The 21,961-nt window shown below is 42.2% G+C and overlaps 1 protein-coding gene across 4 annotated transcripts; it reads right to left on the bottom strand.

Annotated features, from left to right (window-relative positions):
- Window positions 1-902: 902 nt before the first annotated feature.
- Window positions 903-17,527, bottom strand: GEM (GTP binding protein overexpressed in skeletal muscle). 4 transcript variants are annotated; one of them, XM_060243492.1, is made up of 5 exons: window positions 17,377-17,522; window positions 14,536-14,884; window positions 7,078-7,154; window positions 4,905-5,109; window positions 903-3,229 (listed from the first exon to the last, which is right to left on the bottom strand). In XM_060243492.1, exons 2-5 carry the CDS (start codon window positions 14,864-14,866, stop codon window positions 2,952-2,954), a joined length of 891 nt encoding a protein of 296 aa, XP_060099475.1. In that variant the 5' UTR covers window positions 14,867-14,884; window positions 17,377-17,522; the 3' UTR covers window positions 903-2,951. The 4 variants fall into 4 exon arrangements, with proteins under 4 accessions (XP_060099475.1, XP_060099479.1, XP_060099478.1 ...); XM_060243496.1 differs by having other exon boundaries at window positions 2,770-3,229; window positions 7,078-7,151; window positions 17,377-17,527; XM_060243495.1 differs by having other exon boundaries at window positions 2,770-3,229; window positions 14,536-14,873; window positions 17,372-17,526.
- Window positions 17,528-21,961: the final 4,434 nt, after the last annotated feature.

Below are 21,961 nucleotides of genomic sequence, written 5' to 3'. Positions count from 1 at the left end.
AATGATTTCTGAAGTGCATTATTCAGTATACTTTTTTATGTCTGTGGGGCATAGTCATACTAGGCATGGAATACTGTGTACGGTTCTGGATAAATATAAAATCACTTTTTCTTCTAAGGCAACTTGAGCAATGAGGATTCCCCCCCTTCTCCAGTTCATTTCACAATTCATACCCCTCTTAAGTCCTGGCCAGCTCCACCTGCTATCTTACTGCACATTTTTGCCCTATCCTGTTAACCCTCTGCAAACAGAAATCAAGTCAATGCTTTTGCATCATCTGTGCAGAAAATAGAATCTGGGGTAATGTACCTTGTTTGGGGAGGGCAGAGTTTCTGATAACAGATGGACTTCCAAGCCACTATCTGTAGCTCCAGCCAACATGTTTGATAGACCTCCATTAGACCAGAGGCCTGCTATGTAGTACCCACCTACATTTTTCCTAGTGCCTACCAAATATTTTTAGAAAATGAGTGGGGCTTTTACCCAACAGGGCTTCTAATTGACTATGCAGATTAAAATAGTGTTGTTTCTGAGGCAGCTGGCACTGCAGGCTTTATATTCTCCCTCACTCTTCTTTCCCAGGGTATTTTTAAAAATTATGCCTCTTGTTCACTGCACTTGGGCTTCCTCTGTGTATGTGTGTGGCTCTGCTTCCTTTGTCTGGCAGCATGTCTCATGGTGGCAATTTTGTGGTTGGCTCCACCTCCTGTTGTAGCCATTTTGTCGTTGTGCTAACTATCCTGTATCAGAATTCCAAAGGTGCCCAGAGGTTCAAAGAGGGTGAGAACCCTTCCTGCAAATCAAAATTCGGGGACCCCTCTATTAGACCAATCTGCAAATAATTTTTCTCCTCATGATAAACAAAAATAGCCAACAAAAGAGCAAATATTTAACATTTCCAGTTAGCATTCAAAGAAAATGAAAACTTTTATTTATTTATTACAAGGCATGTAAATAAAAAGTTGCTTAATCTGAAAAAGATACTATATAGAAAACAGTAATAAAAACCAAAATGTTTCTTGTTTTAAAGAAATCAATAAATACATCCCAATGTTGGATTTCTTACCATTCCCTTCAGTTCACCCATTAAAAATACAGTATTTGAAAGAGAATAAATACAAACGGTAGCATAATACAAAGATTACATATGAGCAAAAAAGGTGCTCTCTTATAAAAGGAAATCTATAGGTTAAACTGAACATTTTAAGAAGATTTGGCATTTTGCACTTAATTTTTAAAAAATATATCTTGTTATTGTTATAAACAATTTTGCAGTATGACATGAGAAAATACGGTATCCAGGTTTCTCCTTTAAGAGAATTAAATGGCTCTAGATGTAACAAGGAATTGCTTTATTTTTATCCTACTGTTAAGTAGCAGCATCTCTTTCATTCAGACATTAGTAACAGGGTAAAAACAGAAGAGACAAAGAGAGAGACGCAACTGGATCCTTGTAGGCTGTGATCACACACACTAAATAATGCATTTTCAATACACTTTGCAACTGGATTTTGCCAGTTCACACAGTAAAATCCAGGTGGAAAGTGCATTATTTAGTGTGTATGACCACAGCCTCAAGTGTCTTTTAAAGCTCTAGATCTGAGCCCAGTAGCATCTTAAGAGCTTTTTGGTTTATAAACTGTCAAGAGTCAAAGCCCCTTAATCAGATACCAGCTTATACCTCAAAAATCTTGTTGGTCTCTCAGGTGCTACTGGATTCCAATCTAACTCTTCTACTCCAAACCAATATGGTCACCATCTGAAAATACTTTAAACCCCATTACAGCTGCATGCAGCCCTAATTCAGATGATGGCTGTGCAGGGACAGGAGAGGTTTAACCCTTTAACTCCCCACCTTTTTCATATTGAAGCAATGATATTCCCTTTGCTTTAAGGTAAATGAAAGATGAGCATCAAACTTCTATTTTCCCCTTCACATTCTAATAGCATAGGTGGGGGCAATTTGTGAAACTGTGGGAGTGAAAGAGTTAAACTCCCTCTTCCTTCCCTCCATGGTTCCAGGGCGTTCTGTGGCCAAACCATCCAAGCAACTGCTTGAAGTCACACAGTGAGGAGGGCGCCACCTCAGCACAGGGGTTTAGTTCACTGGCACCCATCAGCAGAGAAGGCAGGGACGGTCACGCTCCTGAATCTGGCCAGCAGTGACCAAGGAGGCAATGAATGTATCTTTCTCCGAGTGTCAAAATACCTTGAACCAGCCCTACTTGGTCCCAGTCCAAATCAAGCTGCTGTTTAGCTATTATCTCTGTACCTGACTGACATGCTCCATGATCTCTGTCCTGTCCGTTTCCACTCTGGCTGCTACTTATGAAATTCCCACCATTCCTCCATAACGGTTTTATGATGATGTCACCCTGTGTAAACATTTGCTTCCCGTTGATCTGAACATCTGATGGTCTGAATGTTGTTGACGGCCTCCTAGCCATTGGGACTGATGATTTTATAACAGGGATTCAGCTGTGAGACTTAAGAAAATCAACTGATTGACTGGGAAGAAGGTATCTCTAAGAACGCCCATTTCCCTTTTCACAGATTGGCAAATTTCTGTTTACAAAGATCAATAACAAAAACAATGATGAAAAAAGTATCACTCATTTCCAAAATGGTGTTTTCCAATTCTTGAGCCAAAGGCAACAATAGGAATACATCTCATTGTAAGTGCGGAATGTTCTTGTGTTTAAGACAAAGCTGTTTACTTCCACACCTACACACACGCTTAAACTATAAACCAAAACAAGTATGACTTTCTCTTCTTCCATGCATGCATTAGGCTGTGCTTATTGCTGGCACATTTCATCACAATAATCACAACTGTGAATCAAAGTCAATTTATGCTGTTTGTTGGCCAATCTAATATAGATTGATTTATTGTTCAATATGGAGTCAAGTCATGTCCATGAAAAAAGCACATCTGGGATGGGTTGATGTTCCTAAAGGACAGAGAGATCGTGACAAGACTTGGACTTAAGTTTGAAAGCCATGTTCTTGTTTTTCTTGGCAACAATTTTGCCCCAGAATCGCCTGGCTTTCTTGGGAATGCTTTCTCTCCTCTTCTGGTATGCCAGCCTCTTCTCATTCTTTTCTTTGCTGTCTCTTCTGAGCCGCACTTGACGCACAATCCCTTCAAACAGCTCCTTCACATTGTGCTGGACAGCAGCTGAAGTCTCAATGAACTTACAGTCAAATACGACAGCACAAGCTCTGCCCTCTGCAAAACAGTAAAAGGGTATGTGTCAAAATCCTACATAGAGAAACTGGAGTTTGGGACATTGTCTAAGAAAATGAATGAAGAACAACATGGTGGCTGTGGGATGGAGCTGACAGGAAAGAAAATAATTAAAGTGTCATCCATGCATCGCTCTTTATTTCTCTTCTTCTGTGTCCTAGTGCATTCTGGGAATTGTCCATTTTAGAATAGGTAAATGTAGTCCCCTGTGCAAGCATGGAGTCATTACTGTCCCATGGGGTGATGTCACATCATGATGTTTTCTACAATACATAATAGTTAACACTCTGGTTCCCTGGATGACCAGTTCCCAGAATGCATTGATGGGGAAGAATCAGTGAAAAGAGAGATGAAGTTGAGCTAGAGGAGGAAAACACCCATCTCCCACCAGTAGACTTCCAAATGGCACCTGGGTCCTGGCCAGTGTTCCCCCTAAGCTGAGTTAGTGTGAGCTAGGTCACAATTTTGTAGCCTCTGGCTCACACATTTTAGTCTTAGCTCAGGAAGGATGGCCCCAGAGCAAACTAACTTATGCAGTAGCCAAATTGCTCACTCACAACTTTAATGTCAGTAGCTCACAAAGTAAAATTTTTGCTTGCAAGACTCCACTGCTTAGAGGGGACATTGGTCCTGGCCACTGTGAGACACAGAGTGCTCAACCAGATGGGCCAATGGCCTGATCCAATATGGCTTCTCTTATGTTACATATATGAAGCTGCCTGGTCATAGACTCTAAATCCAAGTGCTTTCTCCTAGCAATCTGCAAAAGTGTAATAGCTGAAAAAGTAGATTACTGTGCCCATGCAAAGAACCACTACCCATCAGTGTCACATGACTTTCCAAGTCAAAAACAGAATCCAAGGGAATACTCCTCATAGAGGGTTTTGAAACATCTGAATCAACACTGCATCTGGCAGTAGTTTAGATTATTCCAGCTGCAGCCTAAACCAGCTACACCTAGGGTTACCAACCTCAAGGAAGGACATGGAGTTCTGTTAGAATTACTAGTGATCTCCAGGATACACAGATCAGTTCCCCTGGAGGGAATAGCAGCTTCAGAAGAAGAAGAGTTGGTTTCTATACTCTCCTTTTCTCTATCCTAAAGAGTCTCCAAGAAGCTTACAATTGCATTCTTTCCCCCTCCCCACAAGAAGCACCTTGTGTAGTAGATTGGGCTGATTTCTGAGAGGACTGTGACTGCCCCAAGGTTACCCAGAAGGCTTCATGTGAAGGAGTGGGGAATCAGTCCTGGCTCTTCAGATTAGAGTCCACTGCTCATAACCACTATCCCATGCTACCTCTCCATGAACTCTACAAGAAGATGAGTTCTACAGCATCACAACCCCTCAGTTTCCTCTCTCAAAACTTGGCCCTCCCAAGACACCATCTCCAAATCTCCAGGAATCTCACAGGTTGGGGTTAGTAACCCTACCTCTACGGGTTGTGATTTTTTTTTTTTGCAAAAGTATGAGAAATCTCCTAAAATAACCTTAGTTCCTATGAAGAGCTACATTTCCCAGGTTTGCCTGGGAGAAAGTCACAGTAACACTGCTTTTCATTGGTAGCATAGGCATGTTTAAAATTACAAACCCTCTGGACAGGGTCAAAATTGAAGCTGCCAAAGCAGGATGACCAGCCACCATCTTAGGGTCTGTACCTGCAACAGAGACTTCACGGCACCGAACTAGATCGCTTTTGTTGCCCACTAAAATGATGGGGATGTCTTCTGCCTGACGGGCCCTGCGGAGCTGTATCCTGAGCTCTGATGCTCTCTCAAAGCTTGCACGGTCTGTGATGGAATAGACTATGAGATAAGCATCGCCAATCTGCATGCAGTGATCCTGGATCCATCCATTTGCACCCTGTTCAAATAAAAATATCACATTGAGCTAACATCTGGCCTTGTTATCTGGGAGCCACAAAAGGTCATATTGCTGGAACATACAGAGCGACAGCCAAAGAAGCTTCCGTTATTGTGGTACGGAGGTCAGAGCTACATTACAGGCACTGTTATGAAGACCACTGGTTGGGGTTGCCAATCCAGGTTGGGAAATTTCTGGAGATTTGGGGATAGAGCCTAGGAAAGACAGGGTTTGGGGAAAGGAAGGACCTCAGCAAGGTATAATGTCAGAGTTTTCACTTCAAAGCAACAATTTTACTCCAGAGGGAACAGATTTTGTAGTCTGGAGATCAGTTGTAATTCTGGGAGCTCTTCAGGCCACACCAAGAGGTTGGCAAACCTATTTTGGAGGCTGCATGCAAATTCTTTCTTTGAACCTCAAGATCCCCTCCCCCCTAATTTAAGACCTAAAATGTGGCTAGCTATGATTTCCGAAGGGAAAGAGGGGAAAACTACTCTAACCACATTAGGGTAACTAGATACAAAGGCCAACCAGGCTCCTTTCCTTTTAAACGTTGTATATAAGTGAAGATTTCGCCTGGTATCTTTTTCTTTATGGAAGATGCTACTTCCTTGCATAGCAAGCTACAGCTACCGATTCTCTCTCATTTACACTTTTAAGTGGATGCAGGCTCTCTTTCCTCCTCTGTAGCTGGAATCCTTTTTGGCATCTCTTAGTACACGTGAGGCAGCCTTCTCATTCTCAGTACTAAGGAGACACACCGGCCCTGGCACAAATAGCCCCATATCAGACAGAAGGAATCTGCAGCATTTGCAGTTAAAGGATCTCAGGTAGCTGAGCTGGGAAGGACATCCACTGAGATCCTGGGCAACAGGTCAGTGGTCTCTGAATGCTTCACCCTCAAAGCAGCTCCACAGATTTCACTTGTACTCTTTGAGTCCACTAAGTTTCATTCCAGGATGATGAATGTATATTTTGGTGCATAACATTAACTGGAATTAGGCCCAGTTACAAAAAGGCTGGCAATCTGGTCAGGAATATGTTCCTCACCACCTGGCTCTTTTTATATAATGCAAAACTGCTAATGTCCTGTAAGTGTATAAATAACTCCTATTTGTCCTGGCAGCTGCAAAATCAACACATTCAAATTTCACCTGAAGGATGCCAAACAGCCATCTTGCACTCAGGGTCAAACTACTTATAGTGGGTAAATCCTTCTGCATTTCCCTATTCTTGTATAAACTGAGCACATTTGAGGGAAGAGAGGCCTCCAGTCTTCACTGCTTCAACTTGCTTCGCTCTGGTGCTTCACAGTGCATTCCTAAGCGGCATTTAACACAGTTTGGGACTGCACTGTTCAGCATACCTCTTCCTGCTAAACTAACTTTTGGCTGGAAGAAAAAAGTCTGAACAGTGCAGATGAGGGGGAGGTAGCAGGGTTTTGCTCCCCATCCTGCACTTCACTTCTGCTACTAAAAGCAGATTTCCATTCCCCAATGTAGGCACCAATGAGAGGCCTCGTAAATAAATATATATGGATCCCGCCCCCTCATGTCTCATTTGTCTCAAAGCAGTGGTGTGATTAGACTCTTTTCTAGCATGAGAAGGTGCCACAGAGCATCCAGTTTCACCAAATTATATTCTAGCATGGTTTAAAAGTTTGCTTACATTTTCAAACGTAAGGAAAGAAACAGAAAAGATGGTGTTGAATATAGGTGTGCTTTAAAATAATGATTGAACCTGACACATAACATTGCTTAACAACTGATTTTACACACACACACACACAATAGTTTCAGAGGGCAGCTGTAGTTTGTAGAAGAGCTAGATTCAAGTCCTGAGGCACCTTCGCGTTCAACAAAACATTCACAGTATGAGCTTTTGAGCATCAAAGCTGCCTTTGTCACATATATTAAAACCCAACTGTATACAAAAACATTCCATCAGACAAACCAGTGTCACACTCACCTTGTTTTCCCACATGTCAACAAGCATGATGGTTGTGCTCTCGCCATCTACCAGCAAGGTTCGTTCATAGGTGTCTTCTAGGAGGGGGTTGAAGGAAAAAACCATATACAGTCAGTAATATTTTGTTCTTGACACTATTTTATTCAGTGATTAAAACTAGAAGGTGGTTGGTGAAGGGGAAACTCTGCCTTGCTCATCAGATCTCGTAACACAGTGGTCTCCAAGCTATGGGTTGGGACCTTCAGGTGGTTCAAGAACCCCTGTAAAGCCATTTTTATTTATTGCTTTTTGGAAAGTACTTCTACAACTGCGCAGAGAACAAGGACATCACTGCCCCCCTTCTTTGCACATCTCTTGCAGGAGTAATACAAGAGCAAAGTAAAGTCACCCAATGATAGAGAAGACTTTTTAGCATGTGACTCTGATAATTATTTATTTAGGCTTTTATTCTGCCATCCCTGTGGATAAGTTCAGGGTGGATCACATCAAACTAGCACATTATTTCTTGTCATGCATCTGCAACTCAATGGGGCTGTGCTGTTTCCAGGAGGAGGGAGGTAGCAACCCAGATCTGAAAAGTTTAAAGATCACTGCCCCTAAAAGTCTGTAACTGTATGGTCATTTCTCAGACAGTGATGACTGCCCTGCTCCCAAAGTATAAGCAATGATATTTTATTCTTATTAGAGTTAAACTGATGTGGACAGTATAAGAACACAGGAATTTAGAGTGTCACAGCACTTTCCATTGGACAAGCTACTTTCCAATCCCCACTCATGCCATGGAAGCTTGCTGGGTGACCTTGGGCCAGTCACAGTACTCAGTGTTGTTGTGAGGATAAAACAGAGAAGAGGAGAATGATAAAAGTAAAGAAGTAAATAAATTCTAACCTCTATTCCTCATTTGTTAGCACTGAGGCAGATTAATATTTATTATCATGCATGTTAAGGGGGGAGGGGAGGGGAAGCATCCTTTTACTACTTTAATAGATTATGGGGAAATATTAACTCTCCCCCTTGTGTTCATGGTATTAACAGAGGTTTGCTTCTATACTACTATTAAATACATTCTAAATTGGCAAGCAGAATGAGTGAGGTGACATTAATACTGAAAAATAAAAGTGAGGGAAAGAAAAATTGGGGATAGATGAATGGCAGATCATGAAAGGATGAGAGCACAATGAAGGAAGAAATGTAGGAAAAGACAATGAAAGGTTCTCATCAGCAAACACTGTCCTTCAGTGACATGACGGAGCGCTTCCCTGTGTTGTGCCTTCCTTGCACCCCTAGTGGCTGCAGTCTGAACTGCTTTAGAATTTTTTTAAAAAATGCATTTCGAGGAAACTGCATGACTTCGGCTCCTCAGCCTAACCAGCCTTGCAACTGGGGTTGCCAGCCTCCAAGTGAGGCCTGGAGATTTCCCACTTTTATAACCGATCTCCAGCTGATATCAGTTCCCCTGGAGAACATGGCTGCTTTGAAGGGTGGACTCTATGACACTGTACTGTGCTGAGGCTCCTCCTCTCCCCAAACCCCATCCTCTCCCAGATCCACTCCCAAATTCTCCAGGGATTTGCCAGGCTGTAGAGAGGTTGGGCATAGAAAGGGGGAATTCATGTATGCCTTGAGGTCCTTGGAGAAATGCAAGAGAAGGATACAAATCTATAAAAAGAAAGTAAAAACACTGAGGCTGCTATCACACACACAAAATAATGCACTCTGAATTAGGGTTGCCAAGTCCAATTCAAGAAATATCTGACGAAAATTGGGGGTGGAGCCAGGAGACTTTGGGTGTGGAGCCAAGATCAAGGCTATGACAAGTATAATTAAACTCCAAAGGGAGTTCTGGCCATCACATTTAAAGGGACGGCACACCTTTTCAATTCCTTCCTTCCATAGGAAATAATGAAGGATAGGGGTCCAATCTTTTTGAAACTTGGGGGGTATTTTGGGGAGAGGCACTAGATGCTATGCTGAAAAATTGGTGCCTCCACCCCAAAAAACAGGGGGCCCCCCAGAGCCCCAGATACCCACAGGTCAATTCTCCATGATTTTCTATGGGAATAAATCACCATAGGGAATAATAGAGTTCCCAGCAGACATTTCCCTCCCCTCCCCCCACTTTCTGACGATCCTGAAGCGGGGGGAGGGTCTCCAAACCGGGGGATCCCCTGCCCCCACCTGGGGATTGGCAACCCTACTCTGAATCCACTTTCAAAGTACTTTCCAACTGGATTTTGTCAGTTCACACAGTAAAATCCAGTTGGAAAGTGCATTGAAAGTGGATTCAAAGTGCATTATTTAGTGAGTATGATCACAGCCTAAACATCCTTTACTTTCACTGTAAGCTCTCCATGAGTGCATCCTGTGGGGATTTTTTTTTTGCCTCAGGAAAAATTCTAAAGAGAATTATGTTATATTTGTTATTCAGATAGCAGTCTTTGGCCAAGAGCTACATGGTGTCATAACTTCCATGATCCAATGCTGAAAATCTTAAGTTTCACTTTTTTGCTTGTTATCTTTATCCTAAGAAGGATAATAAGTGGAAGAAGAAGACCCATTGGAAGAAATAAACCAAACACTGAGCATTTGACCTCATGGGAGCAACAGACAGACGTACAGTCTCCATCCAAGCTTAGTAATGGAAAATATTTGTTTTCACTGAATTTATGGGTGAACAGCTGGTGCCACTGCTTTAGCGTGGGGTAAAAGCGTGAAGAAGCAAAGGAAGACATCTGAAAGAAATCCCAAATACTAAACTGGAAAATCTCACTCTTGCTGTCTTTTTTCACACATGCAAAAAGTAGGATAAATATGTCAAAATGATAAATATGTGAAAATACTTGGTATAGCTATACATTTCCTGTGAGTTTCATGTGGCTGGGACAGGCTTCCCTATCTTCAGGGTAAAGATTACACTCTATAACTGACATACATTTCATAATTCACATAATCCAGAAAATTACAGGGCCTCTGAGACTACAGCTATTAATATATTTTTGATTAATTGATTCTTTTCTATCTTCAGTTTCAGACTTTTTAAAAAACTGGGAAGGCATATGTTTCTACAGAATGGGACGCAGTACAGGAAACTGTATTTTAAATAAACTCTGAGGGAATACTAATCAAGACATTAAAATTGAATATCCTTAACTGCTATTCTTTGTAAATTAGCCAACTCTTTTTCTGCAGTGCTCCTGTGCATAACTGGCATATATTCAGCTGTAGATTTGCCCCATCGCTAATTCCAGAAGAGCAGTCATGTTAGTCTGTAGTGGCTAAAGAAATCTGGAGTCTTTAAGGTAGCACTATCTATTTGATTTTCCTTTAATTGTATCTTTACAGGAAAAAAATGTGCTGTCTTGTTTTTTGCAGGTAAGGCAGTATTAAAAATGGCAAAGCCCTCCCAGAAAAGATAGATCAGTAGGAGATGCATCTTAGTACAATTCTAAACAGAGTCACACCCTTCTAAACCTGTTGCCTTCAGTAGTCTTATACCAGTGTAACTTTGCTTAGAGAAGCTATGTCAGTACTCTTCTGTTTTGGGCGTAGGTCGCTCCAGTGACCACAGCATGAAAATCACCTGGAGGAGGAGCTCCCCATGCTGCATCTCCTTCCCCTCCTGATAATCTTCTTTACTCCACTTACTCCTCCTTCCCTGACACACAATAAGCAAGGACAGCCTAATGCCTATTAGTTCTAGGAATAATTAAAGCTCAAGTCTCCAATTTTAATCCACAGTAAAACATGCTGAAGAAAACCCCTGGCAAGGAACACCCCCCCCCATGTGATCTGCACAACAGGATCCCCAGTTTTATCTCCTTGCTGCCTTGTAGGTAGAACAAAGTCTATCTTTGCTTCTTGATAAGGACACTATTTCCTTAGGTGCAGTTTATGTTCTATTGTCTCTTTGTGTGTGCATATAAATTTTGCTGACTACCTGGTGATGAGACCTGACCTTTTTTTAATGAACAAATTCACAATAACTGCTTTAGTCCATGCCAAATAAATAATTTGTCTGCTCAAAGCCAGGGGTAAACCTGCTTAAAAAACAACATGGGCTTCACTCCATGAAAACTTGAGCCACAGTAAAACATCTTTAAGGTGCCCCATGATTCCTGTTTGGTTTTGCTGAAGCAGACTAATTAACATAGGGTTGTCAACTCTGTTTTGGGACGTTCCTGAATATTTGGAGGCAGTGCCTGGGGAGGGGAGGGTCTAGAGAGAGAGGTCAGCCAGGATCTGATGCCATCGCCTTTGGCCTCCAAAAAGGCCAGTTCTTGCAGAGGAACCAGCCTCTGAAGTCTGAAGATTAGTTGTAATTTTTAGAGAACTCTGGGTCTTACATTAGGGTTGCCAACTCCACACTGGGAAATTCCTGGAGAGTTGGGGATGGAGTCTGGGTAGGGTTATGTTTAGGGAAAAGGCAGAATTACTAGATCTCCAAGTATAGCAGGAGACCTCTTCCCTTCATCATCTTTGTCCACCACTGCTCAGCTGTGTGGAAGAAGGAAGTCCCCAGGCAAAATGTGGGGAACCAATTTGCATCACCCAGTGTAATGATGTCCCTTCTGGCACAACCCAGAAGTGGCATCATTCCATTGGGTGATGGTCTAGCATTTACCCAAAATTCTATGGTTAATTCAAAGAGTTTTGGGCAAATGTTAGGGTGCCACCCTCCAAGACAGTGATATCACTTCTGGGTCATATCAGAAGTGACATCATTGTGCTGGGAGTGCTGATAACCTCCTGAACTCTACATTCTTGCCTCCCCCATCACACACTGGTTGCCAACATCCCTGGCAATCTTAGAAGGGAGGGATGGATTAGCATGGCTATGATACTGAGTCCACCAGGGATATGATACAGAGTCCACTCTCCGAAGTTGCTGTTTTCTCCCAGGGAACTGATTTCTGTAGTCTAGAGATCAGTTGTAAGTCCAGCAGAATTGCAGGCCCCACTTGGAAGTTGGCAAATGTAGACCAATATGTAGTAAAATGTAGACAAACATGGTAAAATGAAGACTAACATGCCTTCAGTAGTACCCAACATGTGCTGAGCTGATTTTCCTGTTTGTGTTTCTATGATGAAACATTATGGAGCACTGAATTACCTTTTTTAAGGGACTTATAGTAGACTCACACAGCCAAAAGTAAACACTCAAGCACTAATGGTTAAGAGAAAGAGAACAGGGCTGCCTAAATTGTTACTTCTGGAAGATGTTTCTGGAATTTTAGGATCTTCCAAAAAAAACAACTATGTTTTTAGACAGTTAATGCGTAGGAGTAATCTCTAGTTTACCCTACCTGTGAGAAGAGCACTGAACGAGTTAGGGTAATGTCACCCTAGCCTAGCTCATAACTCGATGAGACAACACTTTGGGTAAGGGTGGTAAAGTATGAGTAGACTAACAGAATTAACAGGTGCAATTGCAAGGTTCGCGTCAGGCCCAAGCCATAAATGGAGGAAGAACTGACCTCACCAGGTTAATAATAACTGAATTCACAGATGAGCCTGTTCTTGATGTGCTAAACCAATAGAAAAGCTGTTCTAAGCATTTGCCGTTGCGTTTCAACTTCCCCTGTGTTTTACAACGCATATGTGATTTTGATCAAAGACATGTTAATGTTTTGTTGATAGTTATAGATCCTGATGTAGTCCCAATAATCGAACTAAATGAGGTTTATTTGAAGGAATGATAATTATCTATACTCTGAATAATTGGTTTGATGATGTATAAATATTAAACAGAGCAAAGGCCTGTCAAGTGCTTGGACATGAGTGACCACACTGGACTTGCTCAAATGGCTGTCATCCTGGTAATTATGAACAGCTTTGGTCAATTTAACAAAAAAACACAACCCTCTTTCTTAATCTCTTAATTCAGTTGGGAACGTCTTTCAATATAACTACTGTAGGTTAGATCCTGTCAGGTTTTCTGCAGGCACGAGAAAGAAAAGGGGCACCTTCTGACTTTCCAAAAGGCTCTGTCCAGGATCATGAGACTATGTAGGAAAGAAGCCACCTGGAACATGGATGCAATGCAGAAGAAAATTAGGTGAAATTATGTGCCCTCCCTTTTATGCTAGGATCCAACCAATTATTTCAGTTGTTTGTTGGTTATTGCTAATACAGTGTGGATTGGAACACTGGAAGAGAGATTATTAATTTACCTTTAAACTACTACTAATAATTTAATACTAATGAAATTTCATCCCATTATGTCTTTTTCTCATTTCATGTTAAATTAAGTGTGTCTTGGTGGCATTTAATTTGTCAGTAAGGACAAATGTTTCAAGCCTGCTGTTTCTGCTAGTAGTTTTCATGCCTTCCATTTGGATTTGTAATGTATGTTTGAAAACATGAGTAAATTTGGACCAAACCCACGCATGCAACCATCATTTTAGAGGTGAACTTGGGTTATGTAAAAATGCCACTGTTTCAGCGCTTGAAAAGGCACACAGGGGAAACATGGGCCAATTCCACACTAGACCTTTTATCCTGGTTCAGCCCTGTCCCCAAATTGACATTCTACACTTGAATCATGGAATCACAGAAACCAACTCTGAGTTTATGATTCTAGTGTAGAAACTCAGTTTGGGGTCAGAGCTGAACCAGGATTAAAGGTCTAGTGCAGAATTGGCCATGATCATCTGGACTACCCACACTGTGGGCCTGATCCTAATTAGGAATTCTTAAATGGCCCAAGTTCAATTCTAAAACGGCAGCAGCATCCATGAGTAGGGCTCATGGATGCCATAACGTCTAGTCTGGCCTTTTGCTACAGTGCAATCCTAAACAGAGTTACACGCTTTTAAACCCATTGACCTCGGTTCTGTTAGGTTTGCACTGTTAATTGTTTGACTTGGTCTGGTTTGTGCCTGAGAGAGAGTTAATATGTTGGGAAGAGGCTCAGGTATTGAACCTAGCGCAGGAAGCTATTGGTGGTCCATAATATCCATGCAACGAAGGGTCCAGCAATCAATGGACTCCACAGCCAGAAGATACACTCCCTAGCAAATATCTGATCTACAGTCTTTTCTAGCATCACCATACCCTTTCTCCTCATTATTATATAGACCTAGATCACACAAAACCATATGTACTTCTTGTACACATGTACAGCTTAATATTACAGCCGCTGTTTTTTTTTTTAAAAAAATAAAAAAATAAGTCCTACTAGTTTCAGTATAATTCAGTCTTTTGTTGAGACTGCATCTTTTGTTTTATATGCACTTCAACAGATTTAAAACTCTAAGAGGAAAATACCTGATCTATAATCTCTCTTATCCCCCTCCCAACTTCTGAGTTTACTAGGTAACTGTGAGTTGAAGGATTAGAGCCAAGGGAATCATGGCATCAGGGTCAGGATCTCCCACTTTGTCTACGTTGATGTGTCTTAATGCTAATTAGTGCTTACTTGAGAGTCTTTTAGTATACTGCAGCCAGTATGGCGCTTACCTCCAAGCACTTCGCAGTCACTGTCCATGCTGTCGTGCACCCCTGCGAAGACATTTGCTATGGTGGTTTTGCCAACCCCTTGTTCCCCAATGAGGACCACGCGGTAGAAGGTATTTCCTGACTCGGAGGAGATGACAGAATCAGAAGACTCTGATGACCAGCTTCTTCGATAATACTCTTCAGGACTGATGGTGTACCTTTTGTGTCGAAGGCACTCATGAGGGTCTTTCTGAACCACCAGATTCCTCCCGTCTGCTGGGATGCTCCAGCGCTGATGTTGCGGCTGCAAGGCACCACTGGTGCGACGCATTGTGACATTGTTCAGTGTCATGGCTTTTCTCCCAACCTGCTATAGAAAAACGGCACAGTCATACTTCTTTTGCATTGCTAGTTTATGAACTGCAGCCTACTTCATCTGGTTGATCAGGTGTGTTTCATACATCTGGTTCTGAGCTTATCATGTGTGTGTGCAAAGTGACTTGATGGCACTTTGGAGAGCCCATGGGATTTTCAAGGCAAGAAACAAACAGAGATGGGTTGCCACTGCCTGCCTTTTAGGGTTGCCAATCCCCAGTTGGGGGCAGGGGATTCCCCCATTTGGAGGCCCTCTCCCCATTTCAGGGTCATCAGAAAGGGGGGGGAGGGAAATGTCTGCTGGACACTCCATTATACCCTACTGAGACTGATACCCATAGGATATAATAGAGAACTGATCTGTGGGTATATGGAGCTCTGAGTGAGCTGTTTTTTGAGGTAAAGGCACCACATTTTCAGCATAGCATTTAATGCCTCTCCTTAAAACACCTCCCAAGTTTCAAAAAGATTGGGCCAGGGGGTCCTATTCTATGAGCCCCCAAAAAAGATGCCCCTATCCTTCATTATTCCAAAGGGACGGGAGGCTTTTAAAAGGAGTGCAGCACCTTTAAATGTGTTGGCCAGAATGCCCTTTGGAGTTGACTCGTGCTTGTTACACCCTGGCTCCACCCCCAGAGTCCCCAGATATTTCTTGAGTCGGACCTGGCAACCCTACTGCACTTCCGTGATGGTCTCCCATCTAAGTACTAACCCTGCTTAGCTTAGTACTTAACATATCTCTGAGGACTTCCTTACAGTATTACTAGAAGGAGAGTGGCAGAAAGCCACATTACCTGAAAAGGAAAACAGGAATCTAGTGCCTCCTCCAAGACTAGCATAATTTATTCCCTCATAAATTTTTGTGAGTCAGAGCTTAGTTTATCCGTTGATCTCATGAAGTGAGCTCTGATTCACAAACACTTATGCCAGGATAAATTTTGTTAGTCTTTAAGGTGCCACTGGACTCTAGTTTTATTTTACTGCTATGGACCAACACAGCTATCCATTGGGAATGACTTTCCCAAAATAAAGTGTCTTATTGTAGAAGTGAGGTCTTGTTATGGAGATATTGGCAACAGCCCTGTCTCCAGACCAATGCAGTGGTGGTCCTCATCCAGTAGCAGCAATGAGGATGCTTCCTCTTTCTCTGGACACACGATTTGTGAATGTTCAAAGCTCTGAATCAGTATACTGGGTACCCAGCAAAGTGCTACAAATCTGTGGGGGGTTGGGAGTCAACATCTGAAGGAAGTAATTTGGTTTCAGGCCATGCAAAGCAATTACTTTGGGTCCATTTTCCGCTAACTTGAAATCACTTAATTTCATTTGCATTCTGGTCCAGAAACCAAGTTATTATTTATCACTTGAAAACTTCTTTCCCTTTGCTCAGTTCTGATCCCAGTTAGCACTGAAGGCCTCAATACTTTTCTGCCTATTAAACTATTAATTATGGCATAAAGTCCACAAGAGAAGAAGCACCCCTATGAATAAGGAGTGTATGTTTATTGTGCAAAAAAGATCAATCAGCCAGAACAGACCTAATTCAACTCAGAAGGAGCCAACCAGGTTTACTTCTTTTGTTTAAAGATGGCTTTTAATTACACTGGGTAGGGAATAACTCCTTAGCTTTGGTTCAAGACAAAATGCAGTGAGGTAATTCCTGATGGCTAATATCATTTGCAGCTACCTTTCTTAGGAAAGTTACTTTGATGCTCTCCAGCTCCCACACTGACAGCTATTTAGACAGCTATTTGCTTATTCAGCTGAATTTGTCTCTCTAGCTCACAAAGGAAGCATTTGCCACAGAGGTGAAGGCCATGTTCAAACTTCATGCACCATTGTAGTTCACAAGGAAGTTTGCCACTCTCCGAAAGCATGCACTTCTTGTGTCATTCAGACAAGTTGTCTGCATCTTCAATCTTTCTTGGAAAGAAATATACGGAGCAAATCCGCAAATTTATTGCATTCACACTACATTAAATAATGAATTTTGCAACTGGATTTTTACCACAAGAATAGCAAAAATTCAGTTCCAAAACACATTATTTAGTGTAGTGTGAACACACCCATAGAGTTATTTGTAATGCAAACTCTTCCAGGCATTTTGCAGCTCTCTGCAGAATTCACACATTTGACCTCCCTGTCTTTTGAGAGACCTGCAAAGACATAAAGAACTGCTGTATGCAGAAAGATACAATATGCCATTTCCTTTACCACTTTGGCCACATCCACTTTCACAAGCAAGGGCTATGTTTGACAGATCTCAAATCTATCTCTGTCTATGCCAAAGATGCATGGCTCTGTTGTAGCTACTCTATCTGCAAAGAATGGAGAAGGAAACTGCTACTTGTGCTGTTATTTAGCAGTCTAATCCAACAAAGGAATAAAGTTAGGTGCAAGTTTCAAGCTGTGCATTTTATTTTATTTTTTGCATTTCTAAGTATAAAAAGTAATGCATCAAACGTTTGCTCCTTAAGCAGACACTACCTTGTTTTTGACCAGGCGTTCCACCGCACTCCCTTCTTCTCCGAGCGCTGAATTTCCAATCAGCCTCCTGCAGGAAATCCTTCTTCTCTTCTGGGGCTGCCTCTCTAATTCTTTCTCAGCAAACCTGGTTTATATTAAGCCCATCTGATCAGATGCAGGGCTTTTCCGTGACGTCGTCGTTGTCCTGTCGGCTCCACAGCCAGCCCCCAGCTGGACGGAAGCAGGCCTGCAGAAGAGAAGGGGGGGAAGTGTCCACTGCTAACAACGTAATTTATTTGTAGTCATGCTTAAAAAAAAAAAGTAATACCAGTCATAGAAGTACAGGATCTGTTTCACAATATAAAAACCAGCAAATTAAAACGTTCCTCTTGTCTTCTCTGTGCTAAAATGCTGTTGAAGCTACTGATTCTGAGAAAAGATCACCTGGCCTGTCTGCACACAGGAAATGTGACAAATGCTTCAATTTGCCAAAGGTCACTTTATACTGGAAATCTCTCTCTGCAGACTGTCATTTTATCAGCCTTTGTTGTTGCTTAGGCAAACAAGAAGGATGCTCTTTCCTTTGTAAACATGGAAAGAAAAATGTGCAAAACAAATACTCCATCTTTCCCCACCTTTACAGCCTGCAAGGCAATTGTCCCTACTTCACTGCAGATACAACTACACTCTAGATCTAAATGCATTTAAGGGTCTTCCCTAGCCACTTTGCGAATGGGTCAAGGACTCTTTCACAAGGAAGTCTCAGTACCTACCCCACCATCACCACACTGCAGTTCTCACGATTCTTTGGGGGAAAGCTTTTTTGCATCCTGCTGCTGTTGCCAGTCATACTATTTTAATAGCTGTTTTACACTATTTGCTGTATGGGAATTCACCAAGGTTGCCAGCCTCCAGGTGGGGCCTGGAGATCTCCTGCTTTTACAGCTGATGTCCAACTGGTAGAGATCAGCTCCCCTAGAGAAAGTGATTGCTTTGAAGGGTGAACGCTATGGCATTGTACCATGCTGAGGCCCCTCCTCTCCCCAAACCATGCCCTTTCCTGGATCCACCCCCAAAGTCTCCAGGTAATTTCAGGGCTGGCACATCCCAGTAGGCCAGGTAGGCGGCAGCTCAGGGCACCACCTGGCCCGTCCCCTTCCCGCATGTGCTTCTTCCCTGCCACCACTGTGTTTGCCCTTGCCACCCACCTCTCCACCACCATCCTCTGCCTTGCTGCCTACCTGTGGGCAGCGGCGGGCCAACAGGGGTGGTAGGTGCGTTCGGAGGCCCTCAGAGCCAGCCTGTGTTGGAAAATACCTGGAGACTTTGGGGGTGGATCTGGAAGAGGACATGAGAAGCCGCCCTGAGCCTGCCTTGGCGGGAAGGGCGGGGATTGTTGTTAATTATCCATTTCTCTACACACTTTCTCATATCCATTTTACATGTTTCCCCCCATCCCACCCTCCTTAGTCTATACATCATCTTCTTCTTCCAGCCAGGGACAAAGGACTTGGAGCTTCCACTGAATGTCCACTTCCTTTTCTTCCTTCACCCATTTCAGGTAGATCTGCCACTTTTCCTTAATTCTTGTTCTTCTTTCCTCCCATGATCCTTCTTGAGTCATTATAGCAGCTATTTCTGACTGAACAAAATCAGAGAGATAATTATGCCAAGTTCTTTCCTTCCATTTACTTTTATCCTTCCATCCTACTGCTATTACCGCTTTACCCGCTGATATCATTGCTTTTAGTAAATCTTGATTATTCTTCCCTATTGTCTCATTCCCTAATATACTCATCTGCATAAATTCAAAGTTAATTCTCGGTTCTACCTGAAAGAATTTCTTTATCATTCCCACTACCATTTCCCATAATTTATTGGCCTCAGGGCACTCCCACCACATGTGGGTGTACCATCCCTTCTCTTTCTTACAATGCCAACACTTAGGGCTCAACCCAGGAAACATATTAGCTAAAGTAGCCGGAGTTCTATACCATTTAGTAAAAAAATTCAGTTCCATTTCTCTAACCTTGTGGATTTTAACTTTTTTTAAACCTTCTGTGGAGAAATGCCATCTTAGTCAATGTTGGTGCTTCATTGGAAGGGAACATTAAACTACTAAAGTAGGCTTTGGCCTAGCCTCCCTCCATCCCCTCCTCCCTTCCAGAGTTAAACCAGCACCTCTAGGGGGAAAGCCTCCTAGAGGGGCAGGCAGTTCTTTAGCCTTCCCCTCAGTGCCTCCCCCCTTCTGGAGTTAAACCAGCAACTCTAGGGGGAAAGCCTCCTAGAGGGGCAGGAAGTTCTTTTGTTTTTTTTATTTGAGTTAGGCGGGAAAAGGCCAGTTCTCAGCTGGCGCTCAAAGGAAGAGGTGGCCTGTGGGAGAGGCCTACTCAAGAGGAAGAGGACCCCAGGCAGGTCAGACCGAGTAAGTCATCCACAAGGCAGGGCAAGTTTAGACCAGGGACAGTAGGATGCGTTTAAATCCATCTTTTATTTGTCATGCTGGTTGCTGTGCGGGTGTTGTGCTGTGCTAAACTTTTACACGCAACTGTTTTTGTTTTGTTTTTCTTTTCTTTTTCTCTTTTAATTAAATATTTTTACTGTTTTGAATGCTGGCAGTCAAACTCTGTACCACATAGATCCCCAACCGCTTTAGACCACGCTGCTTTATGAAGGGGGCCCCGGGGAAGGGGGAAGGCATGCAGTTGGATAAGGTGCCAATCCTCCAGGGGTTCCCCAAAGAAGTGCTGTGGTCTTTGTGATACCCAAGTACAGGGTGGCAGAGGACCTTGAGGCCTGGCCTCAGAGCTGGAGAGGGGGATTGGGAGTCCTATTCCTCTCAATCTGAACCCCTAGACTGAGCAGGTGGTGGCAGCGAGCCCAAGTGGCCGGAGGAGAAATAGCTCCCTCCAGGAGTTGGCGACTCAACAGGGAGTTGACGGAACTGGGTCTGAAGACAGAATCGGGCCGGTTCTGTCACACCTTCCATTAACTTCTCCACTGTTCATTTCATTATTTGGCCTTCTGAACTCCATATCCGTTGAAGGTAGCTTATTGCTCCTTCGTTGTCTGAATTCATACTCCTGTATAAAATACTTACTATTCCTTTTTTTGTTTTACCCATTAATTTATAAATCCTCTCCATAGGTTCTTCTTCATTTATATTACTTTTCTCCACTTCCTTTTTAACTTTAGTATACAATCCTGCGGCTTTAAGCCAATATTGTACTCCTACCGCTTCTTGTAAATCCTGTAATGGTTTTAACTTATCTAATATTAACAAGTCTTCTACCCTTCTGTATCCTTTAAGCTTAAGTAGTTCGTTCCACCTATGCTCCCTATCTCCCTCCATCAACGTTACTAATGGCGTCCATCTAGATACCCGATTCAACCATTTCGGCTGCCACTTCTTCCACCCCATTAACCCATTCTTCCTTGGTCCCACGTTTAAATTAAGTTCCTTCGCCTCCATGTTCGTAAAGATGCCATGTTTTCCTACCCCGTTATTAGCCTCATTCTTAAACCTTACCCATTTCTGATCCCCTTCCCTCTCTATCTCTAATAATGCCTTAAGCTAAAATGCTTCATAATAATTAATTATATCCAGAACTCCCCATCCAAGTTCCGATTGATGATTATATACTAGCTTTTTTGGAATTCTAAATTTCCTACTTCCAAATATCCATTCCCTTATTTTAGTATTCCAGTTACTCATTTTTTGCTTGTCTATCTCCAATGGTATCGTTTGAAATAAGTATAACAATCTTGGCATCCAAAACATCGAAACACTCTTTATTTTAGTAGTCAAACTCATAGTCCTTTTCCCCCACTGCTGCATATCCCTCACTATCTTCTCCCAGACTTTTTAATAATTTTTCTCCACTATCCTGTTAATATTTTTATAAATTTCTATCCCTAGATATTTAATTTTCTTAACTCCCATCCCCATATTAGTTGTCCTATTAATTTATTTCCTTTCTTCCAAACCAACATTAAAGTACATTATTTCTGACTTTTCCATATTTATTCTTAAACCTGATGAAGCTTCAAAATCCTCTAATATAATTTTCATTTCCCTAATAGCCTCTTTCGGGTTAGACATTGTCATAATTATATCATCTGCAAACAAGTTAATTTTTATTTCCTCCTTTCCCATTCTACAGCCTTCTATTCTACCTGAATTCCTAATCCTTTCTGCTAATTGCTCTATTGCCATTATAAATAAGGATGGGGAAAGTGGGCACCCCTGCCTTACCCCTCTCCCAATTGGGAACAGTTCCATATGTCCATTATTTACTCTTACCACTGCTGACCCCTCCCTATAGACCTCTTGAATAGCTTTTAAGAATAGTGGGCCTATCCCGTACTTCGTCATTATGGACCATAGGAATTCATGGGACAGCGTATCAAATGCCTTATATACATCCAATTTAAGCAAACTAAGTTGCCCAGAATGTTTATGATACAATACATTTAATATATTCCTTATAGGATGTGCAATACTCCTATTCTTCACAAATCCATATTGATCCTCTTTTATTATATAAGGTAATATGTTTCATAGTCTGTTTGCTAATACTTTAGCGAATATTTTATAGTCCTGATT

The sequence above is a fragment of the Heteronotia binoei genome, chromosome 7, assembly GCF_032191835.1.
Source record: "Heteronotia binoei isolate CCM8104 ecotype False Entrance Well chromosome 7, APGP_CSIRO_Hbin_v1, whole genome shotgun sequence".
Classification (NCBI taxonomy): Eukaryota; Metazoa; Chordata; class Lepidosauria; order Squamata; family Gekkonidae; genus Heteronotia; species Heteronotia binoei.
The sequence above is the reverse complement of the archived record's forward strand: the minus strand, read 5'-3'. Positions and strand labels throughout refer to the sequence as shown.

Coding starts and splice junctions, on each gene's coding strand:
- GEM (XM_060243495.1), bottom strand. CDS start 14,866: ATGACACTGAACAATGTCACAATGCGTCGCACCAGTGGTGCCTTGCAG. Junction 7,155..14,535: donor TGACTGCGAAGTGCTTGGAG/GTAAGCGCCATA, acceptor ACCCCCTCCTAG/AAGACACCTATGAACGAACC. Junction 3,230..4,904: donor CCGTGAAGTCTCTGTTGCAG/GTACAGACCCTA, acceptor ACTGTTTTGCAG/AGGGCAGAGCTTGTGCTGTC.